Source organism: Lonchura striata, chromosome 19 (assembly GCF_050655825.1).
Source record: "Lonchura striata isolate lonStrDom1 chromosome 19, ASM5065582v1, whole genome shotgun sequence".
NCBI classification, from domain to species: Eukaryota; Metazoa; Chordata; class Aves; order Passeriformes; family Estrildidae; genus Lonchura; species Lonchura striata.
This window is the reverse complement of record NC_140721.1, coordinates 11,304,114-11,327,609: the sequence shown is the minus strand read 5'-3', so window position 1 is coordinate 11,327,609 and position 23,496 is coordinate 11,304,114. Positions and strand designations below refer to the sequence as shown.

General features: G+C 49.2%; 1 protein-coding gene across 3 annotated transcripts; it reads right to left on the bottom strand.

Moving 5' to 3' along the window:
* Window positions 1-221: 221 nt before the first annotated feature.
* LOC110475908 (eosinophil peroxidase) lies at window positions 222-21,499 on the bottom strand. Of its 3 annotated transcripts, none has more exons than XM_085557656.1 (14): window positions 21,420-21,499; window positions 20,262-20,336; window positions 18,968-19,061; window positions 17,247-17,422; window positions 15,252-15,372; window positions 13,088-13,217; window positions 11,857-12,063; window positions 10,334-10,649; window positions 7,284-7,465; window positions 5,670-5,916; window positions 5,113-5,283; window positions 2,929-3,166; window positions 1,750-1,964; window positions 222-1,186 (listed from the first exon to the last, which is right to left on the bottom strand). In XM_085557656.1, the coding sequence occupies exons 2-14, from the start codon at window positions 20,332-20,334 to the stop codon at window positions 1,158-1,160; spliced, it is 2,199 nt and encodes a 732-aa protein (XP_085413782.1). In that variant the 5' UTR covers window positions 20,335-20,336; window positions 21,420-21,499; the 3' UTR covers window positions 222-1,157. The 3 variants fall into 3 exon arrangements, with proteins under 3 accessions (XP_085413782.1, XP_085413784.1, XP_085413783.1); XM_085557658.1 differs by lacking the exon at window positions 21,420-21,499 and adding an exon at window positions 21,108-21,296; XM_085557657.1 differs by having other exon boundaries at window positions 224-1,186; window positions 7,284-7,444.
* Between the last annotated feature and the right edge of the window lie 1,997 nt (window positions 21,500-23,496).

Here is a 23,496-nt window from a genome sequence, read left to right as displayed (position 1 = left end):
CTGTGTCACCATTAGACAACCAGGAGTGCCAAACTAAAGCTGGAGAGACTGGGACACCCCAGTCAATACCTCCCACCCATCAGCACTGACTTTCATAGTTCTGCATCACACAGGAGCTGGGCTCAGAGGCTTCAGCAAGAAATACCTTCTTTTATTAACAACACACAGCTTCTGGAATTGCTCTTTCCCAATATTCCCACAGAAAACCTACCACCATCCTCCACTCACATGTCGTTGCTGCACCTTTTATTAAAAGTAAAGAATATTTTGGCCTCAGCCCAAAACTGCAATTTATTAATCAATTACAGGGATATAGCAGGCTACAGAGGGAGGAGAAAGTGGGTTTGATCCCTTTCAGGAAAAGGGAAAAAGCTGGATTGAAGCCATAATAGTTTTTACTTTCTTGTATGTTCAGATTGTTTTTATGTTTGCCAGGCCACATCCCACCATCTCTACAGGACAGTGCTGAGTCACTCTGGCTCCTGCTAGGCCTCAGGAATAACTTGTCACAGGTTTCTGTCACATCAGAGGATCTTTTGGGCATTCTGGACTATGGGAAATAATAGTAAAAAAAACTGTCATCCATGTGGCAAATTTCTTCCTTCCATATTGGAGCAAAACCTGACACAGTGCATTTTAGGACAGCGTGTTTGGGGTACAGGACAACTATTTAATCTTCTCTCAGAGGCATTCTGTCATAAGTACATTTTCTCTGGAAACTGATGGATTTATTTCTTTCAAACAAAAAAAAAATCCAAGAACAAAAATCAACTTTCATTCCAACAGCTTGATCGTTCTCTGGGGGTTGAAAATTTTAAAAGGAAGGTCCAAAACATGTGCTTGACAGTAAGTCTTGGTGAAGTATTGTGTGGTTCCATGGCCTAAGCCAGCAGTTGGTGTTCTTTGGGTTCAGCCTCTGGACAATTAATTTCACTTGGCTTTGTGATACTGAGTGATTTCACAGATCTGGCATATCTTTTCATTAACTTATTTTATTCTTGGGCTGCATCCCACTGTAAAGGCTTCATGCAAATCAAGCTGAGCAAATGACAGAACCATGCCCAAACATTGCAGGCAGTGAAAGCATAAACACAGTAAAAATGAATAATCCACCTCAGCAGCTTCCCAAGTCTGGATGTATGGAAAATCCTCAACATTCAGCATTTAAAGTCACCAGAATCTTTTTCTAGAGGAAATAAAAAGCATTGTGTTAACAGAAAAGAACCTGCCATATCTCCCTGATACCTTACGTGATTTGTTTCCACAGGTTAGGCTAGAAAGGAGGGATCAAAACCTGGTATTATGAAAGTGTGGCAGGACCTGATTGTCAGAGGAAAGGAAGGATGTTTTGTTTTTAAAAGACACTAGAACAGCTTGCCCTTCTCCGGTGAGAGCCACTCTTCCCTACATCCACTTCCCAGGGATTTCAAGGAGCATTTTGGAAGGAATTAGACCTCAAGAATTTCATGAATCTTGAAGGCAGGTGAGAGAAATAGTGTAAAAATAGTTGGCAACTGTACAAGCAGAGATCAAAACCAGAAACCCTTCCATAGGAAGGGGTCCATGGGAATTAATTTTCAAATGCTGAGTTGCTTTTGGCCACTCTAGGCACACCTAGTGAACTGATACATCTAAAGCTGTACGTGGTACACAGGTCCAGGCCCCTGTTAGGCAGCTCAGTTTTAAACCCCAGGCTCTGGCTTTCTCAGGGGTCTGCAGGCAGGACCTGCTGTGGTTTGCAGATCATACCTTGCTCCTCGGTGGTCTTTGACTTCCAGGGTGTGAGGTCCAGCTTTGGGATCTGACTGCAGCTCACAAAGCCACGGGGGTATCTGTTAGCCTGGAAGATATTCCTTGATACTTTAGTGATGTGGGTATTGTCACATATTATTCGTGGCAAGGAGATTTTGGCTAGTGAACAGCGCTGGCGAGGAGTGAAAACCCCAGGGTTCTGCCACCAAAACCTGAAGAAAAAGAAGACACAACAGATTTTTGCTTTCTGCCTTCTTCACATTGATGACTTCCACCATATTAATTGCCATTAACACTAATTTCTTCTGCCAAGAACAAATTTGAATTTCTGTTATTTAAATCAAGAGCCCTGACTCAACAATTGGATAATTACCTTGCTTTTCTTTTGGCCGTGGACAGGTAACAAAGCTGCAATTGAATTAATTGTCGTCAGATGAGGCACAGGTACCCTCTTTCAAATAGGAAAGGCTGCACAGATTATGCACAAGCTGTGTAACAGCCAAATGAGTGCCATGTTGGAACAAGCCCTGTAATTACTCAATTTTTTAGAAAAGGGTTTGTTTTCTGCAGTAAGAACAGGATTCCTAGATATGCAACAGCCTGTTTGACCCTAAGCTCCTCATCCTGGGATTTAAACTCGTTAAGACTTTTTCAGTAGAACTGTTTCCCAGAAACATGGGTTGGGATCCCATTTTCAGGCAATATTGCTGGCAGGTACAGGGATCTTGCTTCAGAAATCCAGCTTAAAATGGGGAATGTAACTCACTGATGTACTTAAAGCCCCATAGCAACCTCAAGAAGGAGGAGGAGGAATTCAGGTGTGTTGAAAGCTCAGCACTACTGAAGTGATTTTGGCTAACAATAAAACCCCAACCCACCACATCCATCACAACCAAAGATCAAACCCTGCCATGTATCAGAGAAGAGGATTCCAGTTCAGAACTGGGGGAGGGAAGAAGAACTGGTGAGATATCACTTTGCTGGGAAGGGATCTCAGCCCAGGATCTCAACCATCACACAGGGAATAAGAATATGACTACAAAGAGAATGAAACTTTTGAAGGAGTACTGAAAAAAAAAAAGCAACAAACAACTGGAGTAGCTTTCAGATCTGCGTGAAGAAATCTGCACAAACTCCAACCTCCCTGTACTCTGGGATGCCCAGCTCCCTTCTCACCTGTCTCCATCACGAATGTTCCTGAACTGGGTGCCAATGAGACAAGCCATGAGAGGCCCCACTCGGCCTCCTTCCACAAAGGGCTCTGCAAGGGCCCCGATCCAGATGTCAATGTTCTTTGGTGTCCCATAGAGATTCAGGAATTTCCTTGCCAGGTTCCGATTCCTCAACACACGCCCGAGTGACTTCACTCCAGAGGGTTGTGAGAGCCCACAGAATTTTCTCCAGGAGTTGTAACCTGCAAGTAGTTGGATGTCAGAGCAGATAGAGCAGTGATGTGCTACCCTCTCCTGGAAAGATTTTTCCCTCTCCTTCCCAAAGCTGGGACACCAGTAGGGCACCAAAATGTTTAAGACATTTTTTCTGTATTTCTGTTAATGCTACTGCCTTCCCACTCCTCCACAGCCAGCTCCCCCTACCTGTTTTTTGGAGAGCCATGTCTTTGCAGGCTGGAGTTGTACCACCACTCAGCAGGGATGCAACTGATGTTGCCTTCACTGAAAGTGAACCTGGACAAGATGTTGATGGCCCCTCTCTCTGTACAACAGGAGAATGACCAAGCAGTTCTCCACAGCTGGTCCCTGTCCAGTCATGGGGACAAGCTACTCACTCCACACAGCCCAAGTTACTTCAGCAACCAGACTTTGCCAGCTGGACTAATTTTTCTGGACTGTAAACAGCCAAAAAATCCACTGTGTTACAACTGGTGCATAATTCTGCATCTTGGTGGAGGGGATGAGATGATGCTGCAGCAAACACCTCTGCTGGATGTCATGAAATCATGGAACAATTTGGACTGGAAGGGAGAATAAAGTTCATCTTGTTCCACCCACTGCCATGAGGACAAACACCTTCCATTATCACAGGGTACTCCAAGCCCTGTACAGCCTGGCCCTGAGCACTTGCAGCGATGGAGCAGCCACAGTTTCTGTGGGCAATCTGTGCCAGGGCCTCACCAATCTCACAGGAATTTTTTTTTTTCCTGATATACATTCCAATCCTACTGTCTTATGTCTAAAAAACAGGGAGCATTGGGAGCAAAAAACACAGCATATGGTGCCTAGATGACAGCACTATCAAACAATTCCAGGACACCAAGAATTTACTTCATGATAAAATAATTAGGGAGGGTTTTTGACCTTGCTGTGCCATGACCACCTTTGTGGATGTCTAATATAAGGGAGTACAGCACACATAGGTGGGTTGAGACCTAAAGCTAAACCCAAATTCACTACATGTCACTCTCACCACGTCAGGTCTGGAAACCCAGGATTTGGGGTTCTGATCAGGTCTGCATGACGGTGTTCCTCAATAAAGCATGGAAAAATCACCTTATGTTGTGACCAAGGCAGAGCAATCCTGTGAGCTGATGATGCCACTGGATGTACTGCAAAGCCTCTGACTGGGCTTAAAATCCATGGGTCCTGCTCAGTTTTCATCCCAGTTTCAAACAGGACCCCTGCTGCATCTCTCAGGATGTTGCTAACACAGCAGCTCTGGGCTCTTACCTCACTGTTAGGCAAGGACCCACCCAGGAGCCAGCTCTGAAGTGCTATCAACAATCTATTTCTCAAGACCATCTTGCAATGCTATTACACTGGTTTTGCACCTTGCAAAGCCCTGAGAGTGGTTCTGACATGCTTGGTTGCTTTTTTTCTCTGGGACACAGATTTAACAGATAAATTATGATGAGATTTTCTTTATATATTGGAATCTGCTCTTGTGTCCGGGCTGGACCACTACAGATGGTTGCAGAGAAATCACAGGAGACTTAAAGCCCTAATTCCACTTCTGCAAACTTGTTGCTGAACTATTTTACCATTTTTTTTTTTCACTTGGACAATAGAAAGGAGTCAGTCACTGAACACCAAGCTCTGGTCTGTGCAATGCCCCATGTTCTTCTGCCTCTACATGTCTCATGCAGCTTCAGCCAGGCTTTGTCTTCAGTGCTCGATCTCCACCCACTCACCTGTGGTTGTTCAGAAACAAGGAAAAGGTTTGGGAAAGAGCACCATAGAATCAATGAATATCCTGCATTGCGAGAGATGCATAAGGATCATTGAATCCAACTCCTGAGTGATTTCAGGCAAGCATGGGCTGGAGAAGTTTCTCAATGTTTACTCACAAAAATGCCTAATTTCCACTTGTTTTCCTTCATAAGCTCTGCTCCCACAGCTGACTCACCTGGAAGGCCATGGTCTCGGCTGCGCTGCATGTTGAGTGCAGCCAAATCAAACCCAATCCTTTCAACCTGCTCGAAGAGCCGGTCCCGGAGCTCGCCCACCACCATCTGCTGCTGTGTCATCAGCTTGGCCTGGCTGGCCATGAGGCTCCGGAGGTAAGGATCAATCCCACCTGCAGAGGTGGCACAGGGAAACTGGGATCAATTCTACCTGAAGCAGGGACATGTCACCAGTGCATGGAGGACAGTGTGCGGCTAAGAGGCCCCAGAGATGTGAGCACAGCTCATGTTTAATTATAAGCTTTTACTATGCAAGAATGAATTTCCCTTAAAGAATTAAGAAGAAAATACTTTGAATAATGTTCTTGGAGGCCACAGCAATGAAACAATCAGACCATTTTAGAACATGATGGGCTACCCTCATCTACAGGGACAGCCCTGACTGGTAGTAAAGGCCATATAATAGAAAACGCTTTTAAATTTGGCTGAAGCCAGGAGTTCATCCAGAGAGGACAGGAAGGATGAATGAAATAAACCCACACTGCAGAAAAGGATTTACCTTCTTGAATGATTCTCCATACAGCAAAGAAGGAGGTTCTGAGCTGAATTTCAGGAGTTATGGGTCTGTAATATTCGTCTAAGCGGCCAACAGTTGAAGGGATGGAAGCATGAGCAAAGCGAAAAGCCAAGGTGAAGACATTGGATATCCGAGGATCCACAGACTCGTTGTAGCCCTGGTAGCGAGGAATGAGCCTGTGGAAGCTGCATCCCAACAGGAGAGGCAGGTAGTCCCTGTATGTTATGATCTAAGGGGAAACAAGGAAAGGGCGAACTGTTAACGTCTTGGCCATCAATTTCTGTGGAAGCAAAGTTGATTTTCATGTTCTCTCTGCCACAACACTCTGGCAGGTCAGAGCAACATAATAATAGGTTGGACTCGATGATCTCAGAAGTCTTTTCTAATCTAATTGGTTCTGTGATTCTGTGAAGATAAAAGCCTGCCAAATCCTCCCAAATGCTGGCTCCTTGTCACGGTACCAGTCCCATCAGGCAGGCAGAACTGCACCCTTCATGCCTTAGAGCAGATAATGGTGGGGAGGGGGTGTGTTGTAGCACCACCCATGGGCAGCTCCCAGAGTCCTCCCACAGCAGAGATTTCCAGTCCTGCTCTCATGGCTCTCCGGGATATTGAGGCTGCAGCACAATAGGATTTAAAAAAGAAAAATCAAATTCTGTGTCAGTAGGAGAAAATTGATAAATTGTCTGAATACTGCATGAAGATGAAACCATTGATGTAAACACAATGATGGAGATTATGCCTTTTGGACAATCCTTTGCCTTGCCCAACATGTTTTTTCAACATACAATAATATTTAAATTGACAGCATAAAACCATAAACATTTTGATATTCCCGCTTTTTATTTTTTGTTAAACCAGCTCAGAAGACAGGCTTCAAATGATGTGTAGTGCTTTTGGAAACCCCATGTCCCTTCCTCTCACAGGACCCAGGCTTTCCTGCCAGCTGTAAAACCTCATCTAGCTTTGAGGCCACTCCTGCTCCAAACTGGAGGCTGGAGAAGAGATTTTGGGAGGTCCCTCCCAAGCACAGAGGATCCCATTCAGCGTCAAGTCTAGGGTAGTGTGTCAAGTCTAGGGTAGTGTGTCAAGCTAGTCAAGCTTGTGTGGGATGGTCAAAGGGTGCAGCCCCATCCCAAGGAGACACCATGACTGGCTGCACCCATCAGAACATGGGGCTTCTTCACACAATCCCAGAATAGTTTTGGGTTGGAAGGGACCTTCAAGATCATTTAATTCCAAACCCCTGCCATGTGCAGGGAATTGTTGAGAAGAGGGGATTCACAACTCGAGGAATTTTAATCCAAATTTCCTGTACCATTTTTATCAAACAAAAATGTACTATTAAAAACCTCATCAAGCACTTTGTAAATTTATCAGTAGAGGGACATCAAAGATTCAGGGGGATCCCTCTATGTTTGTCATTTCAGGTATCTCTGTGTGATTTTGCTTTGGTCAAAAGGGGCTGGAGGAAAGAATTTGGTCCTTTCACCCCAAAGTCCTGCACCCTTTGGCCACCCTGCACTAGCACAACCTAATGCGTGAACCCTGTGAGACTGCAGGCAGAGCCAGGACAATTGGAATGATGGCTGGTACCTGGATCATGGCTCCCAGAATCTTTCGTGCCTCCTGGTAGAGCCTGTCATCATTCCAGTGGGGATTGAGGCTCCGTAGCTTTCCAGCCAGGCGGTTGTGCTCTCGCACAAAGAGCGTGTGCATGCAGGCCAGCTCCAGCATCTCACTGGCACGGGTGTCACCTGGGAGAGGCACACACAACACTGGAGGGGAAAAGTCACATTGGGAAGCATACACAGAGGAATTTATAAATGTCTCAATATTTGTGTTGTGAAGAAAATAGGTAAGAAACACGGAGTAGAAGGAGGAGGAGAGGAAAATCAAGGATTGGACAGCACCATGCAAAAGCTGAATTTCTGTTGAGGCAACAATAGCCAGGTGCTGTCCTGGCTGTGCTGAGAGTCACAGAGAGGTGGAGAAAGTTTCAGTGAAGGGCTGGGAGAATTAACTTAAAAAGTTAAATACAAGTAGGTGTTCTCCAGGCTCCCATATCAGAGATGTTTGGTCTCACAGCTCAAGAGAGAAATGCAAATGGGCAAAAGGAAGTCAAGATGGCCAAGGAACCTCTGAAACTCAGAACGTCTCATTCAAGCCAGCTGAAACTGTGGCCAAAGCAAGGTGACAGTCACAAACAGGCTCTTTGGGGAGTAAAAGGAAAATCAAAATTAGTCAGCTTGGATGAATAAATAACAAACAGCATTGCAATAAAATATCAAATCCTTCTTCAAACATCTGGGGCAGGAAATGCAAGAACAAGCAGGTGATGGGAGCATAGACAAGCACTCAGAGAAACGTAATTGTCATATTTAGACCCCTTGTCCCACAGCAAATGGAGGGATTTGCTCCTGCACTTGGCACAGGGCCCTTTTCATCTGCTCTCAAAGGCTGTCTGTGAGGGATTGCGGAAGGAGAAACAAAAGCAGCACTGTGAGGTTTCCATGAGGAGAATGCATCCAGACAGAGCTTCCAACTCTTCCAAGTCCCAGAGCTCTGGGAGGAAATGCTGAGCCCTGTGAGGCAACTGCACATGTCAAACTCCCCCGGTTTGCAGGGACCGGAAAAGTCACAAATAAGACACTGAATTTTCAAAGGCACTTCTAAAGCAGCCTGAACTGATGACTATAAAAGAATTGATGGGTCTGTTCCAGCCATGGAACAGAAATCACTCCTTTCTGAGAGACCACAGGGGCCCCTCCTAGGAAGTATCTGATACTCCTGCCCACTTTGCTTCTCACTGGGCACCTGCCTTTGGCCACAGGTCCTGCATGGTCCCCACCAAGGAGAGACCTGCACAGAGCTGGGGGAGCAGGTGAACGCATGGAACAGCACATGGGACAGGTGGAATGCTGTGGGAGCCTGGAGGGACCATGAAACACCATGAGCTTTAAAGGAGAGAGCCTGGAGGGCTCCATGAGCTTTAAAGGAGAGAGCTGATGGATTCCAAGGCCGTGGGGATGTTCAGAGGAACTTCAGCCAGATATGAAAGGGGCCAAGGGAATAGAAAGCAGCTCCACTGCTGATGAGATCTGTTGTGCCCTGAAACTCTCTCCAGCACTGCCACAAGCAGCTTGGTGTGCCCAGAGCCAGCAGGAGCCAGCTGGGAAGTCCTGATCTGCAAAAGAAATAGTCCAGGTGATAGTAAAAGGGTTTTAAAATCATGGGGATTTAGGGTTAACAGGAAAAATAAGCTTAGTAGGCCCTGGAAAAATAATTAACCTAAGCACATGAAGAACTTGTACTTGCTAGAGCTGCACCTGTGTAGCTCGTACATGATAAATGATATAATTGTTAGATGTGATGATTGTTTAGTAATTAAATATAATTACTGTTTAATTGTAAGAATAATCATGAGAAACTCTGGTCAGGGACCTAAGAAAAATCACAAGAACCTCATGTCAATGTATATAATAGAACAATATAAATTTAATAATTAATATGTGAGTTATGTAATGATAGAATATAAAATACGTTCAGCTCGAAAGCCATGTTGGAGTCAGATTTGGGTCTGTACCCTGACTCCCAGAGCTCTTAATAGAAGCACCTGCATATAATCATATCCTGTAATTATGTGTGTTCCTGAATGCTAACACAGGGAGACACTAATTCAGGAGGTATATCAGAAGCATCCCTCTCTGGGGTCCCACAGGTTTGTGGAAAGTACTCCCAGTACTCCCTCAGCTGTCACAGTGGTGGGAACACACCTTAAAAGGCCACCTTGTTCTGGTATTGACCTCATCCTCACTCCAGCTGGGATCCAAGCTCCTCTCACAGTGCAGCAGGGAAATGCAAATGCTTCCTGCTGTGACCCAGCTCAGTAGTTAAACATCTGTTCCCATCCTGCTGAGATGGAGACAGCCATGGAAGTACAAGTACAGACCAGCCACTGCCTCCAGGTCAGGCTGCCATTGCTGTGCCTGCTTGACTCCATCATGACACTGGTTCCTAGGTCACTCTGGGCCCTACACCAGAGCTGCTGAGCATGGATTAGACACCTTCACTCCAGGTTTATCCTCACAAACAAGACTTGGAGAGGGTGAAGACCTTCCTCCTACGTGTTGGAACTCAAAATGTCCCTCAGACATTTTTGGATGTTCCAAGTCCAGGTCAGAAGCATTTGAGACCCTGGCAGGCAGCTGCAAACAGCTGTGATTTTGGATTTGAACCATGGAACAATTTACCAACCTTGCAGGAAGAACAAGAAGCCACAAAAGTTTAGATAGGTGACAGATATTGGCACGTTATTGCAAATCCAGCACAGGGAGTTTCTGGTATTTAATGTTTGTAACATCTCACTGAGGGCAGAGCCCCACACGCTGCCCTGCTGGACAGAGCTGGGCAGGGCAGCAGAACATGTTAGAGATAAACAGAATAAACAACCTTGGAACCATCACAGACCAATTATGGATTCTGCTTTGGCAACAAGGCAGAGAGACAGAGACTTTGTACAATCTCAGAATCATCAATAGCACAGATTCCAACAATAAGAAAAACAAACAACGAAAGACGTGAACTGGAGCCAGTGGAATCGTCTGCTCCAGATTCCAGGTTTGGGCTGCAAGCACCCAACTCACCTGCAAGAAAACAAGGGATTCGAGCTGCCCCGCTGGCCTTGAGGCAGGGCTCCTTCCTCATGGGGCCGAAAGGCATGTAGGCCCTGCCCCTGTCCGTGAAGTTGTGGTTCACAGCCAGGAGGCCCCTCTGGCCACGGCGGTCGCGCAGCCGCCGGGCCAGGGCTGCCTCGCTGCCGTACACCATGCTGCCGTCCAGGAACGAGGTCAGCGCGTTGATCTGCTCCCGCGGTGCCCTGCCCCGCGTGCACGCAGCGGCTGAGCGGAAGAAAGGGAGGCAATCCCTCCTGTTGGTGATTCGGGGGTCGTTGGGTGGGATCTGCAGGTAGAGGAAAGGAAAATTCATCCGCGGCTCGGGAGATGGAACCAGGCAGGAGGCCTCTCACAGGGCATAAGCCTCCAGCATAAATCTTAAGATGGAGGGTCAGACTGACAGCAGAGACGCTGCTTTAAGAGCCCAAAGTCCTATAGATCATTAAAGTATTTCCTCTGAAAATAAATATATTGGATTGCATCTTTAATGCTCAGTTTTCTTATCTCCCTATCTTCACCACAGAGATTTGTCACTTGTGACCCTTCCTTCCAGCACTCTCAAATGTATGTCAGGGAAACATTCAGCAATGTTCAATCCCATCATAGTTTTCCTTGAGAGGAATTGGGAGGACATGTGGGAGTCAGGGTTGCAGCAGAACTTCAAAGCTGGGAGAGCAGGGCTGCAGGAGGGACATGGACATGATTTGGAGAAAAGGAGGCTCAGGGGGACCTTGTGGCTCTGCACAGCTCCTGACAGGAGGGGACAGCTGGGGGGTCGGGCTCTGCTCCAGGGAACAGGGACAGGAGGAGAGGGAATGGCCTCAGGCTGGGCCAGGGGAGGCTCAGGGTAGACATCAGCTGGAATTTCCCCATGGAAAGGTGCTCAGGCCTTGGCAGGGGCTGCCCAGGGAGGTTTGGATTTCCCATCCTTGGAAGTGTCCAAGGAATGAATGGATGTGGCATTCAGTGCTCTGGGCTGGGGACAAGGTGGGGGATTGGGCACAGCTTGGACTGGATGATCCTAGAGGGCTTTTCCAACCCAAATGATTCTGTGATCTTATGGAGCAGGGACCAGGATGTGCCTCCTGACAATGCTGCAGGCACTGCAGGGAGATCTCAGCACTCCCTTCTACTGTGCAAAGAGCACTTAAGTCCTGTGGGTTTTCTGAGGTGTTGACACTCCCAAGTACCTGTCTGTGACCCTTCCTGTTTTCCAGGCCCGTGCTACCTTTGCACAACAGATCCAAAGAAAAAACACATTACTGAGGGAGATGGCCAAAGGTCTGGAAGCCTGGCAAAGTCTGTGCCTGTGCCTGAACCCAGAGAGCACCTCTGGAACACAGCACTGCCTCCACACAGAGTGCTCTGACCTCCTTGTCCTGTTCTGGGAGGATGTTCCTCCATGCCAAGGACCATGAGAGCCACCAGCATCTCCTGGTTGGAAACCAGATGCCCTCTCTCTTCTTTCTCTGGAAGAAGGAGGCTGCCTGTACCTGGATGGGAAAGCAAGGAGGCTCCTTGGCACAGCTGGTGTCACAGTCTGTCTCACCACCAAAGGGGACTCTGGCTGGGGTTTCTGGGCTGAAGTCCAGGTCATGGTCAATAAACTGGCCCCACTGCATGAACATGAGGGATCTCTGCTGGTCCATCCGCAGCTGCTCTGGGGGGAAGCGGACAATCCTGTTGGACACTTGTCGGACCTGCAGGGTTGGGAGCAGAACACATTGATGGGAAAGGACGTGTGTGAATGGGTTCACCCAGCTTCAGGGTCATCAGCAAAAATTCCCAGGGCACTTCTGGTGCTTTGCAGACAAAAATCCCCAAATCTGGCTGTGCAGGAAGGTGTCACCATCACCAAATGCCCTTCACTGAGCACAGTGATGGTCTGGCTCTAGGCAGGATTCTGAGCCTCCAGGCCAAGACTGTACCTTGATGGCCTTAGAGAAATAGCTCCTAAAAGTAAGCTTGGGAAAGGGAGACAAAACAAATTTTAAAAGAGCTTTTTTTGAATAGAAGTGTAGAAAAAATTTCTGAAAATTTCTGAAAATTATCTTGACATTTTCATCCCTTCTCATCCATCACAGTTCCCCCACCTCCATGTATTACTACAGAAGAGGTGGGCACTGTGCCATGGAGGAAGATTAGGAAGTACAACAAATCCATGAACACACCACCAGCTCCTCATCAGAGCTGCTGTTGCACCAAGCTCTAGTGACCAGAAGCCACCTCACAGTGTTCCTGCTCACATCCAGGTGCCATGAGAGCCACAACCCCTGCACTTCACCCACCCAGGGACCCCCATATAGCATTTCTGGTTGTACATTTTTTGTTCTGGGGATTCCCTGGCTCAGTTTATCCTCTGGCATAATTGCTTTTCAGGAATCAACTGCCACACACCAAATAAAAAAAATGTAAATAAAATAATTTTGTTTAAATGCACTCAATTTAAAAGAACATATTGTGTAATTCTGTATTTCTCCTGAGATTTTGAAGCAGTCAGATTAATTTACCTTTGCTTTTCCTAAACGCATAGGACTTAGAAAGCATTCCTAATAGATCCCCCTGGATATTCTCAGACCATCACCCTGCAGCTGGTGAATTTAAGCCCCTCCAACCTGATCCACAAATCCAACTAGTGGATGAGCCCTTTGATGACTGCAATCTGTCCTAGAACTGACAATCCCTAGGCCTGACGCTGTGCTCTGTTGCTGTTGTTATCTTTACCAGTGGAAGGGGGAATCCAGAGAAACGCTTTCCTTCCGTCCACCCACGGGGCACGGACACGCCATCCTCGTATTCTGCTGGTAGCCACCTGGCCAGGGCTCTGTTGGAAGCTCCTAGGGATGGGTTCTTCCTGTCAGAGGCAATAGAAAAAGAGCAAACAGTTGGAGCCAAGAGCTTGTGGATATGGAGAAACATGGACCTTGGAATGGAAGCGTACCATGGTTGGGGAACTGCTGCAGGTTTGGTGCTATCAGTAAACCTCAGGATTAATAACCATAACAACAATAATCATAGAATTGTTTAGGTTGGAAAAGAGATTTAATAATCCACCCCAACTCTCAGCTTCTCCCAGGCAAGAACTCAGGTGCTCCTGATGTCATCTAGCCTGAAGAAAGGCTCAGACTGTGGCTGGAATACAAAGTTGGAAGCTGAACACCATGGAAAAGGGGAAGAACCCTGGAATGGAATTACCTATGGTCTTGAAAACAAACTGCACTCGTTCCTCCACATTCCTGCTCCTGGACTGTGATGTTTGCTGCACGGAGAGACAGCAAGATGGAGCTGTCCTTTGCTTTTTAGTTTGTTTTTAATTAGCTGAGGCAGAGAAGTTCTCTGGACTATAGTTCTTTTTCTTTAGATCTATTTAAAATTGCTCTGGACTGAACAGCCGGAAGAGCACCAGCACCTTGCAGTGGGCCAGACCCAGGCTGGCATTTCCAGCAACGGAGGGTCTGATGAGAGACTGAGTGAGCTGAGCTGCAGCCCACGGAGGGACTTGCTGAGTTTGTAACCTCTTCAGAGCAGCAAGAAGTTCTATTGTTTAATATTGTTCATTTTTTGTGCTGGTGAATGCTTTGTCTATTGAATAAAGTTTTTTCCACTTTTCTCCAAGGAAATATTTTCCCGAACCGGTTGGGGGAGTGGCAGCTTAAATCTGCTTTCTAGAGGAACTCTCCAGAGGTACTCTCTCAAATTTTCCCTAAACCAGGACAAATACACCATGAAAACCTTAATTAGAGTACTAACATACTTTTGTTGGAGTGCATGTCCAAAATGTGTTCTGTGGTGGTCTCTCACCCAAGGGGGTGTAGCACTGCCCCAGGCAGTGGAGAAACAGAGCACAGCTGAGTTCACCTTCCCCAGGGCCTCAGCTCTGGATCAGAGGACATGGACCAGCCCTTATTCCAGAGCCCACATCCCCCCTGGAAGTGGAAGGAGGCAGGAAGGTCTCTCCTTAGCTCTTATACAATCCCCTGAAGGTTAAAGCAGGGGCAGAAGAGCTGGCTAAGGTCTTTCCTCTGCCTCAGCTGATCCCAGGAGCTTCACAGCTCTGTTTTTACAGGGAATGTTTCTGAACTGTCCCTATAAAACACCCCATGCTCAGCAATTTCTCATGTCTCCCACATTCCCCATTCCAGTCATGGGAGGTGCAGGAGGTGCTCTCCCAGCCCATATGCCCAGATTTCCTCCTACACAGTGTGGGGCAAGGGGATGGCTAGATCATGGATTTAGGTCAGGAAACCCTTGGAGGCCCTGCCAGGTGGCAGGGCCAGACAAAGAGTCTATCCCTCACATGGAGCTCCTCCTGTTTTGGTGAAGAGTTCGTTCAGGTACAGCACAGGGAACCTTCCAAAGAGGACTGGAATTAACAGCTCCACACATTACTAGGAAATACTGTGGAGTGTGAAACCCTAAAACAAGGTGCCTGTGTGGATCATCCCTGGGGAAGCGGGTCTTGTTCTGCTTATGGAGGCTGCTCAACAGCCACCCATAGAATAATTTAGGTTCACCACCAGCTCAGATCACTGAGTGCCACATCCAGTCCTTCCTTCGACACCTCCAGGAATAGGGACCCCACCAGCTGCCTGAGCAATTCCAATACCTGACCACCCTTTCCAGGAAGAAATTCCTCTTGATGTCCAACCTGAACCTCCCCTGGTGCAACTTGAGGCCATTTCCCCTCCTCCTGTGCCATCCATCCATCCATCCATCCATCCATCCATCCATCCATCATCCATCCATCATCCATCCCTCATCCATCCATCCATCCATCCATCCATCCATCCATCCATCCATCCATCCATCCGTCATCCATCCATAATCCATCCATCCATCATCCATCTATCCATCCATCATCCATCCTCTGGCTGACACAGCCCCTCACCTGTTGTTGCACTCGCCAGTAATGGTTCTGTAGGCAGAAGATGCACAATTTATTTTCTTATCCTGCTGGTCACATCCAGTGGCCTTGAAAATCACCTCCACCTGAGCTGGAGTCAGCAAGTCTGGCAGGGAATAAGGGAGAAAAAAAACATGCAGGACCATACTGGCCCTGCTGGGTTTGCTGTACCTAGTACCTAGAACCCAGCATCATCTGCACAACCACTGTCATTTAACAGTGTGCTGTCCTTTAACTCTTCCTGCTCTTTGAGCAGCAGATACTTTTGCTGGTTTAGAAAGCATCAAACCCAGCAAAGCTATGGTCAGATCTTATTTATAATCATATGTTAGGCACATGCAGCAGCAGAATGGTTTTCTAGTATTGGCATTTCCTCGCCTCTCACTTTTTATCTCCACCGTAAAATGCAGCCACAGACATCCTAGGGGATGTTACAAGTTTTTCCCCCTTGGAAGCAGCTCCCAGTGTGTGTCACCCCTGCTCAAAGCTGCATGTAAAACAACCATCCTGTGGCTGGGCACACCGAGGGCACTTGTGTTTTTCTGTGCACATTTCCCTTTGTAGGGAAGCTAAGTGGCAGAGTTTAACAAGAAAAGTCTTACAGAATCACAGAATCATGGAATGGTTCAGGTTGGAGCGACCTTAAAGACCATCTTGCTCCAACCCGCCTGCCAACGGTAGGGACACCTTCCCAAGTTGCTCCAGCCTGGCCTTGGACTCTTCCAAGGGGCAGCCACAACTTCTCTGTGCCAAGGCCTCAGCACACTCCCAGCCAGCAATTTCTTCCTAACATATAATCCAAATCTCTCCTCTTTTAGTTTAAAACCATTCCCTCTTTTTCTGTCACTATTTATCCATGTAAAAAGTCTCTCCCTCTTTTTTTATAGGCACTGGAAGGGGCTGAAATGTCTCTCCAGAGCTTTCTCTTCTCCAGGCTGACCCCCATCTCTCCAGTCTGTCTCCATAGGGAAGATGCTCTTTCTTGGTTCTTGCTGCTCACTCCACGTCCCAGCCCTCTGAGGTTTGCTGGTCACTGCTGCCACCAGCAGTCTGGGTCACAGCATGGTTTAAAAAGCCACTGGGCAAGTGGATGAGAGACAGCAGCCAGATGGCCCTGGGAGGGCTCTGTAGTGGTACTGGAGCATCAGTCCTGGATTGGAGAGGCTGGAGCTCTGCACAACCAGTTCTGCCATCACCTTCCAGCTCATCCTGTCCCAGAGCAAAACCAGAGCACCCCATGATGTACCTTATCCTGCCAGTGCTTCACTGTAGTGTTGGTAAAGTGTTTGAGGCCAGGCTAGATAAGGCTTGGAGCAGCCTGGGACAGTAGAAGGTGTCCCTGCCCATGGCAGGGGTGGAACTGGATGGGCTTTTAGGTCCCTTCTTACCCAAACCATTCCATGATCCCTATGAGTTCCTATGTATATGGCAGGAGTCCTCCCTGTGTGTCCCTTTCACTGGCCCTGATTTGCCTCCTCTCAGCAGCCTGGCCTTTCCTGGCTCCATCTCACAGAGGATGTTGTTCCTCCAGACATGCACTGAAATGTCCTCTCACATCTTCCCATTCCCTGTTTGGACAGTGTTATGTCTGTGAGGTGACTTCAGTGCTGTCTGAGGTCTGGCTGCAGAACTGCCCTCCCTGGGGCCAAGCTGCTGGGAGTCATCTCTGGCTTTGCTCATTCCCTACTCAAGAATATCTACCAAAGCCTTCCAAGATTTGACCCACTGGAACATGAACCTCCATACAGTAGAAAGAACCAGGGAAGTGCAAAAACACTTTCACTGACTGAGAAACTCCCAAATAATATTTAAGATGGAAAAAGAGCACAGAAAAACAACTCAGCTTTGTTTCACCGCAGCCACACGGGAAAGATTTGTCACAGCCCATCATAACACCCTTTCCTTCCTTCCTCCCAAGCCCCAGTGACCAAGACTTGTGTCTTTCTCCTCTGCCTTCCTCCCAGCAGAGGGGGATCCTACCTGTGACGTTGAAGTCCCCCCTCACAGCCCATCTCAGCCTGTCTCTGAGCAGGCTTAGGGTGGTCTGCAGATAATCCGCTGCCTGGGCAGCCATTCGTGTCCCCCCCACTGGCTGCTTGAAATATCTCAGGAGCTCTGCTGGGGTCAAGGCATTGTTCTGCAGGTTCTCCTTTATGCTGCAAGGGACAGGAAACCAAAATCTGAAATGGAGCAGGGGCAGGGATGCTGCAGTTGCACACGTGAGCATCAGGCACGGCGTGTCCTAAATCTGAACTGCTGGAGAGAGTCTGGGAGAGGCCAGGGCTGCTCCTGGCACCCTCCACAGAGCAGCAGAGAGACTTGCAGGAAGGCAATCCCTGAAACTGCCCAAATACATCCATGGGGCACCAAACCTCACTCAGCTGTTATCCACATCATCAATATCTCTCACTGTCCAGAGGTCTCAAATGCCTCCAGGCCACCATGTCCTAAGCTGCTGGAGCCTCCTCTCCTCAGCTGGAGGAGTCCCTCAGCCAGGGAGGGGATTCAGAGTGTGGCTGCTGGCAGAGGACAGGTATGGGCTGGTAGGAAGCTGGACACTCCCAAAGCAGGGCTGGGAGTCCCACAAAATGTCCTCACTACAGCATCCAGCTGTTTGCTGCATCAGTGGGGTGGGAACCACTGGAAATAAGCAGGAGCCTGTGCTGGCCTCAACTCAGGGCTCCTGCTCAACAGAGCCCAGCAATAGCATCAGGTGCAGCTGTGAAGGTGGGAGGCCCTGACATGAGGTGCCAAGAGGAGCTGGAAATGTCCAAGGCCAGGCTGGATGGGGCCTGGAGTACCCTGAGATAGTGAAAGGTGTCCCAGCCCATGGCAGAGATGAGCTTTAAGATCCCTTCCAACCCAAAGCAGTCCAAGGTGCTGTGATTCTTTGAAAACTGAGCTGGAAGAGGTCACAGCTCTCGGTTACCCAACAACTGGTGTAAAATCAGGGTGAGCAGACAAAAGCTGGATCACAGCTTGCTGTGCTCCCAGAGCTCCCCACCCAGCTGCTCCTACTCTGTGGGGAGGAGGAGAGCACAGTGACAGGGACAGGGTCAGGGACAGGGACAGGGCAGGGGACACAGGACACGGGACAGGGACAGGGAAAGGGACAGGGGACACGGGACAGGGACAGGGACAGGGACAGGGACAGGGACAGGGACAGGGGACAGGGACAGGGAAAGGGACAGGGGACACGGGACAGGGACAGGGACACGGGACAGGGGACACGGGACAGGGGACACGGGACAGGGACAGGGACAAGGACAGGGAAAGGGACAGGGACAGCATCAGGGGACAGGGACAGGGACAGGGACAGGGACAGGGACAGGGACAGGGGACACGGGACAGGGGACACGGGACAGGGGACACGGGACAAGGACAGGGAAAGGGACAGGGACAGGGAGAGCGTCAGGGGACAGGGACAGGGACAGGGACAGGGGACACAGGACAGCAGACAGGGACAGGGACAGGGACAGGGACAGGGAAAGGGACAGGGACAGGGTCAGGGACAGGGGACAGCGGACAGGCACAGGGGACAGGGACAAGGACAGGGACAGGGACAGGGACAGGGAAAGGGACAGGGGACAGAGCCAGGGACAGGGGACACAGGACAGCAGACAGGGACAGGGACAGGGACAGGGACAGGGACAGGGACAGGGAAAGGGACAGGGACACGGCACAGCCAGCCCGTCTCTCACCGCTCCTGTGTGCGCTTGTAGGCGGCATCCACCAGCTGCCGGGCCTCGGCCACGCTGCTCAGCAGGGACGTGTCCGACAGCTCGAGCGGCACATCTGGGCAGGGAACGGAAGGGCAGAGGTGAGGGTGCCGGCAGGGAGCATCCCTGCGCTTCCTCTGCCCAGGAATTGGACACAGCAGTGCTGGAGGAAAGTTCTTCTCACTCTCCAGAAATCTGCATATCAATATATTCCTCAGGGAGGTTTGAGAGTCTCTCCTGGGCACGAAGAGAATCCCTCTATCAGTGGAGGCTTCGAACAGCCCCAGTGAGAGGTGTAGGCATCATCTGTCCTGCCCTTTGACAGCAGAGCATTTGAACAGGTTGTCCAGAGAAGCTGTGGCTGTCCCATCCCTGGAAGTGCCCAAGGCCAGGCTAGACAGGGCTTGGAGCAAGTTGGAATGGTGAAAAGTGTCCCTGCCCATGGCAGGGGGTGGGATGGGATGGACTCTAAGCTTCCTTCCAACCCAAACCGTTCTAGGATTCTCTGATTCTATGAGCAGCCCGATTTCCCCAGTCCCTCCTGCCATCTCCTGCCATTTTCACTGCTCCTCTCTCTGCCCTGGGGGGAGAAAGATGAACTTCATCTCCGTCATCTGCTGGCTGTGGGTCACAGAAAGGAAGGGGATAGGCCATGAGGGCTTCTCTGAGTGACAGCAGTGCAATTTCTGGGAAAGAGGAAAACTTCAGAAAATAGCACAAAGAGATACATATCTCCCAAATCTCCCCAGTTTCTTTTAAATATCTTCCCAGATCAACCCTCAGCTCAGCTCTTGGACAATCCTGATGAGAAAAATTATTGCCTGGACAACCATTTAAGATAAATGGAAAGCCAGGCATGTGCTTTTTGTAAGGATTTGACATTGTAAATTAGCACATCGAGGTCTCTATGTTTTGGAGCAGTGATTTAGGGCTGGAAGATGGGGAGTGACTGCCCCATCCCTAAACTCCGCAGACCCTGGCAGCTCTCTCAGGTGCTGGCAGAGGGAGGGAGACTCTGGTTGCATGGGCATGGACCAGTGCTGGGAACTGAGCTCCTTTATTTGATTTTAAGGAATTGGGCAGAATGTGAACTGGCAAAAACCTGGAAGAGCCAAGACTGGTGCCACAGGAAGTACAAACTGTGCCCCTTCTGGCACCTTTTCAGGGCTGTGCTGGTGAATGACAGGCTCTTCCAGGTTTTTACCTGGAAGACATAGCTTGATCTTTCCCACTCAGAAAACCCCCTGATCTGCAAAGCCTGAGGAAAGGACAATACCGTAGGAAGAGGATTCAGATGCCTGGAACAGGCTGAGGATCACCAGTGACCCCAGGAAGGTTTCTGCCTTCATCCCTGCAAAGAAATGCACATGAAGATGGCCAAGAACATATGGATGCATTAGGAAGGTCCGTGCCAAGGTGGAGGAAGGCACGAGCCAAGGGAGCTCATGGAGCATCCCCTGCCCAATGCAAAGCTTCCAGAAGGGAGGACACTGCTTCCAGAAGGGAGGTGCTGCCAGTGCCAAGTGGAAAAGGAGCAGCCTCCCCTCCCAGGGACTGCCAGCACTGCCAGGTGGGAAGGTGCTGCTTGGGACTTCGGGGGCAACACAAAGGGACCAGAATCTGCTGCCAGCACAGCACACAGAGCGTGCAAGGGAGAGCTGGTGGGAAAGAGAGAAGAGCCAGAATAGCACGGCAGGTCCTCTACACCTCTGTTTCTCTGCCTTTAAATTCCAAGAGTTCTCCTTGCAAGTAGTCATGTCACATGAGATGTCACAAAAAACAAATAAGGACTGTATTCTTTTTATTTTCCTGGGATTGAGGATATTCAGATTAAAACTGACACAAAAAATTTGGAGGAAATACTTCAATATTTAGAATGTTGCTACAAAAATCACTATGAGTGAACTGTTTCAGTTCCTCAGTAGAGTGAAGTCAACCATGAACTGGGTATCACTCTATCCCCATAATTATATAAAATACTTCATTCATATTTGTGTTTTAATGGTAATTTATTAAGTTATTGCTTAGCTGTTCCTTTAACACGGGCTGCAGAAGGAGTGGAAAGTATTTAATAGCCATTTAATAGATGTTTGGGATGTTTCTCCCAAAGCTGACCACTCACCTCCCAAGGCTGCTCCAAGCAATCAGCTCCCAAAATGCTCCCAGAGCTGTGGGCTGAGCACCCCACCGCGAAGCTGCCTCAAAGGCACCCAAAAATGCCCGGCTAAGCCCCGTCCCTGGAGGAGACCCTGGCGGCAGCATCACCGCGCTCCAGGCGCTTCTTGCTGCGCTCCAGCCGCGCCCGGCGCCGGGCGGGGGTGGCAGCAGCGGGAACCGCAGAGCGCAGCCCCAAATCAGCCCCAGCTCCCCAGGGCCACCCCCGGCAGAGAAAGAAACCCTCCACGAGAGAAAAGCGGCTGTGCCAGGCTCTCACCTGCGATCCGCCGCCCCTTCCCTGCCCGCGGCCCCTCCGCGCCCGCTTTTATCTGCCCGGCGTTATCAGCGGGGGCTGCCCCGGGCCGGGACTGCTCTGGAGGGGGCGGGCGGTCCGGGCCAGAGCCCATCTTGTTAGAAATGAAAATTTGTCCAGCCAAATGAAAATGAAAAATAAAATATTTATTTGCAATCAAATTCTATCTAGCCAGCCACAAGGAAAGGACAGAGCCGAGCCCAGGGTCGGCCCTGGGTGTACCACAAGGAGTCAGCCTCAGCAGAGGTTTCCCTCTGTGCCCACACACCTCCATCCTGGCACAAGCGGTTTTTATAGGGAAAATTCCGCCCGAGGCCAAGATTTCAGCAGTCAGTCTTTTCTTCCATTTAGATCCCATAGGTTAATAAGATTTTCTTTTTTTTGGTGATGAGGGAGAAAAATTCAGTGTCAGGAGTTGGTGAGTCCCTTAAAGAAATTTATGGGAACACTGCATTCACATGTATCTGCCCGAGGATTTCCATGAGATCCATCTCAGGTCGTTCAGGCAATGATCAGCACCTGGGGTCCCGTATCTCTCCAGTCATGGCTCATCTCCTTTTACCTGTAAATCGGGTTTCAACATACACCAGGTCTCGTCTGCGAGGGTGGGGAGGACTCCTAATACAAACGTGTACACTCCAAATATTCAATATCACATATATCATACTAGAAATGGCATGAATTATATCTACTACACATAACAACCTCACCTCACCTCACTTCACCTCACCCACAGCCTGATGCTTCACTGGAGCTTTCCCAGGATCTCTCAAAGTGGAGATGTGACCACTTTGTGGTAGTTTGAGAGTCATGAGCCCCTCGGGGGGTGTCTTCCAGGGACAAGGTTCCTTCCCCCGTGGTGCTCTTCATTCTCTGCTGCTTGTAAAGGTCAAAGCAACACTTTGATATCTACCCCTGGAAACACCTGCAGTGCCCAGCACTCCCCATCCCACCTCCTGACATGCTCTGCCCCACATCCCCTGGGGGTCCACAACAGCTGCTCCTTCTTCCTGTGCAGGAGAAGGCACTGGGATGATGGTTTGAACAGGCATCACCCTTCAACTCCTGGTCTGGAGCATCTGGTCTGCCCAAAGTGCTGCTGCACCAGGAGCTCAGCTAGCAAAGCATCTCCTCTGCCGTGGGCCAAAGCCCCTCTCCCTTTCCCAGAGCAAAAGCATCTGATGGACAAATATCTGACAGGTGTGTCCATCCCCAAAGCTGGGATCCACCATCCCCACGCCCAAAGCTGCCTCCTTGTAAGTGGAGCCATGAACTGATGATGGTCCTGGTCCTTTGATGTTTTAAAGAAAATCAGCAGAGCAAACTACAAATCTTGCAGTGAGGCCCAGTAAGGCTGGTCCTGTTTGCAGACTGGTTTTGACAACCTGGAGGGAATCCACCTGGAGCCCAGGAGAAAACTGGGTTTGGTCAGCCTGAAGGGAAAAAGGATCTGGAAGGCTTACTCTTGACTTTTACTGTCTCATGGAAGGTCTGCAGAGCAGACAGAGCTGTTCAGAGTGCCCAGGGATGGGACAACAGGCAATGGCATGTGGTGCTGCCAAGAACATTCCCAACAGATGTACAAAACCACCCAGGATAGTGGGGAAGTGCTGGGACAGGAGCCAGAGCAGAGATGGGGCCTGCATCCCTGGGGATAATGCTTCCTTGAATGAGACTCTGAGCAACCTCCCCTGGCCTTCAGGGTGACCCAAACCCAAGAGACTCAGGAGGTCTCCAGCTCACCCCTTTCAGTGTGAGACAGAATGAGAGCATCTGCCTGAGGTCCCAACTTGAGCACCACCCCCAGCTCCAGCTCCAGCACCAGCACCAGAAACAGACCCAGCAGCAGCTCCAGAACCAGCAGTTTGCACAACAGAGACCACAGCACAGCTCTTGTGCAAAGGAGCAGAGCTGGTGGGTTTGCAAAGCTCTGAGTCCCTCCCCTGCTGCATCAGCACCAGATAGAGGGAGGAGGATGAGGGCGTTTCAAAGGCTATGGACAGTTAGTGCATGTCAGTGCTGGGAAATGTGTTTCACAATG

Bases quoted from the DNA above. Each gene is read 5' to 3' on its own strand.
- LOC110475908 (XM_085557656.1), bottom strand. From the start codon at position 20,334: ATGAAGGCAGAAACCTTCCTGGGGTCACTGGTGATCCTCAGCCTGTTC. The intron at 10,650-11,856 runs GTACAGGCAGCC...CTCTACCTGCAG, and splicing joins CTCCTTGCTTTCCCATCCAG to ATCCCACCCAACGACCCCCG. The intron at 7,466-10,333 runs GTGAGTTGGGTG...TTTCCCCTCCAG, and splicing joins AATCCCTTGTTTTCTTGCAG to TGTTGTGTGTGCCTCTCCCA.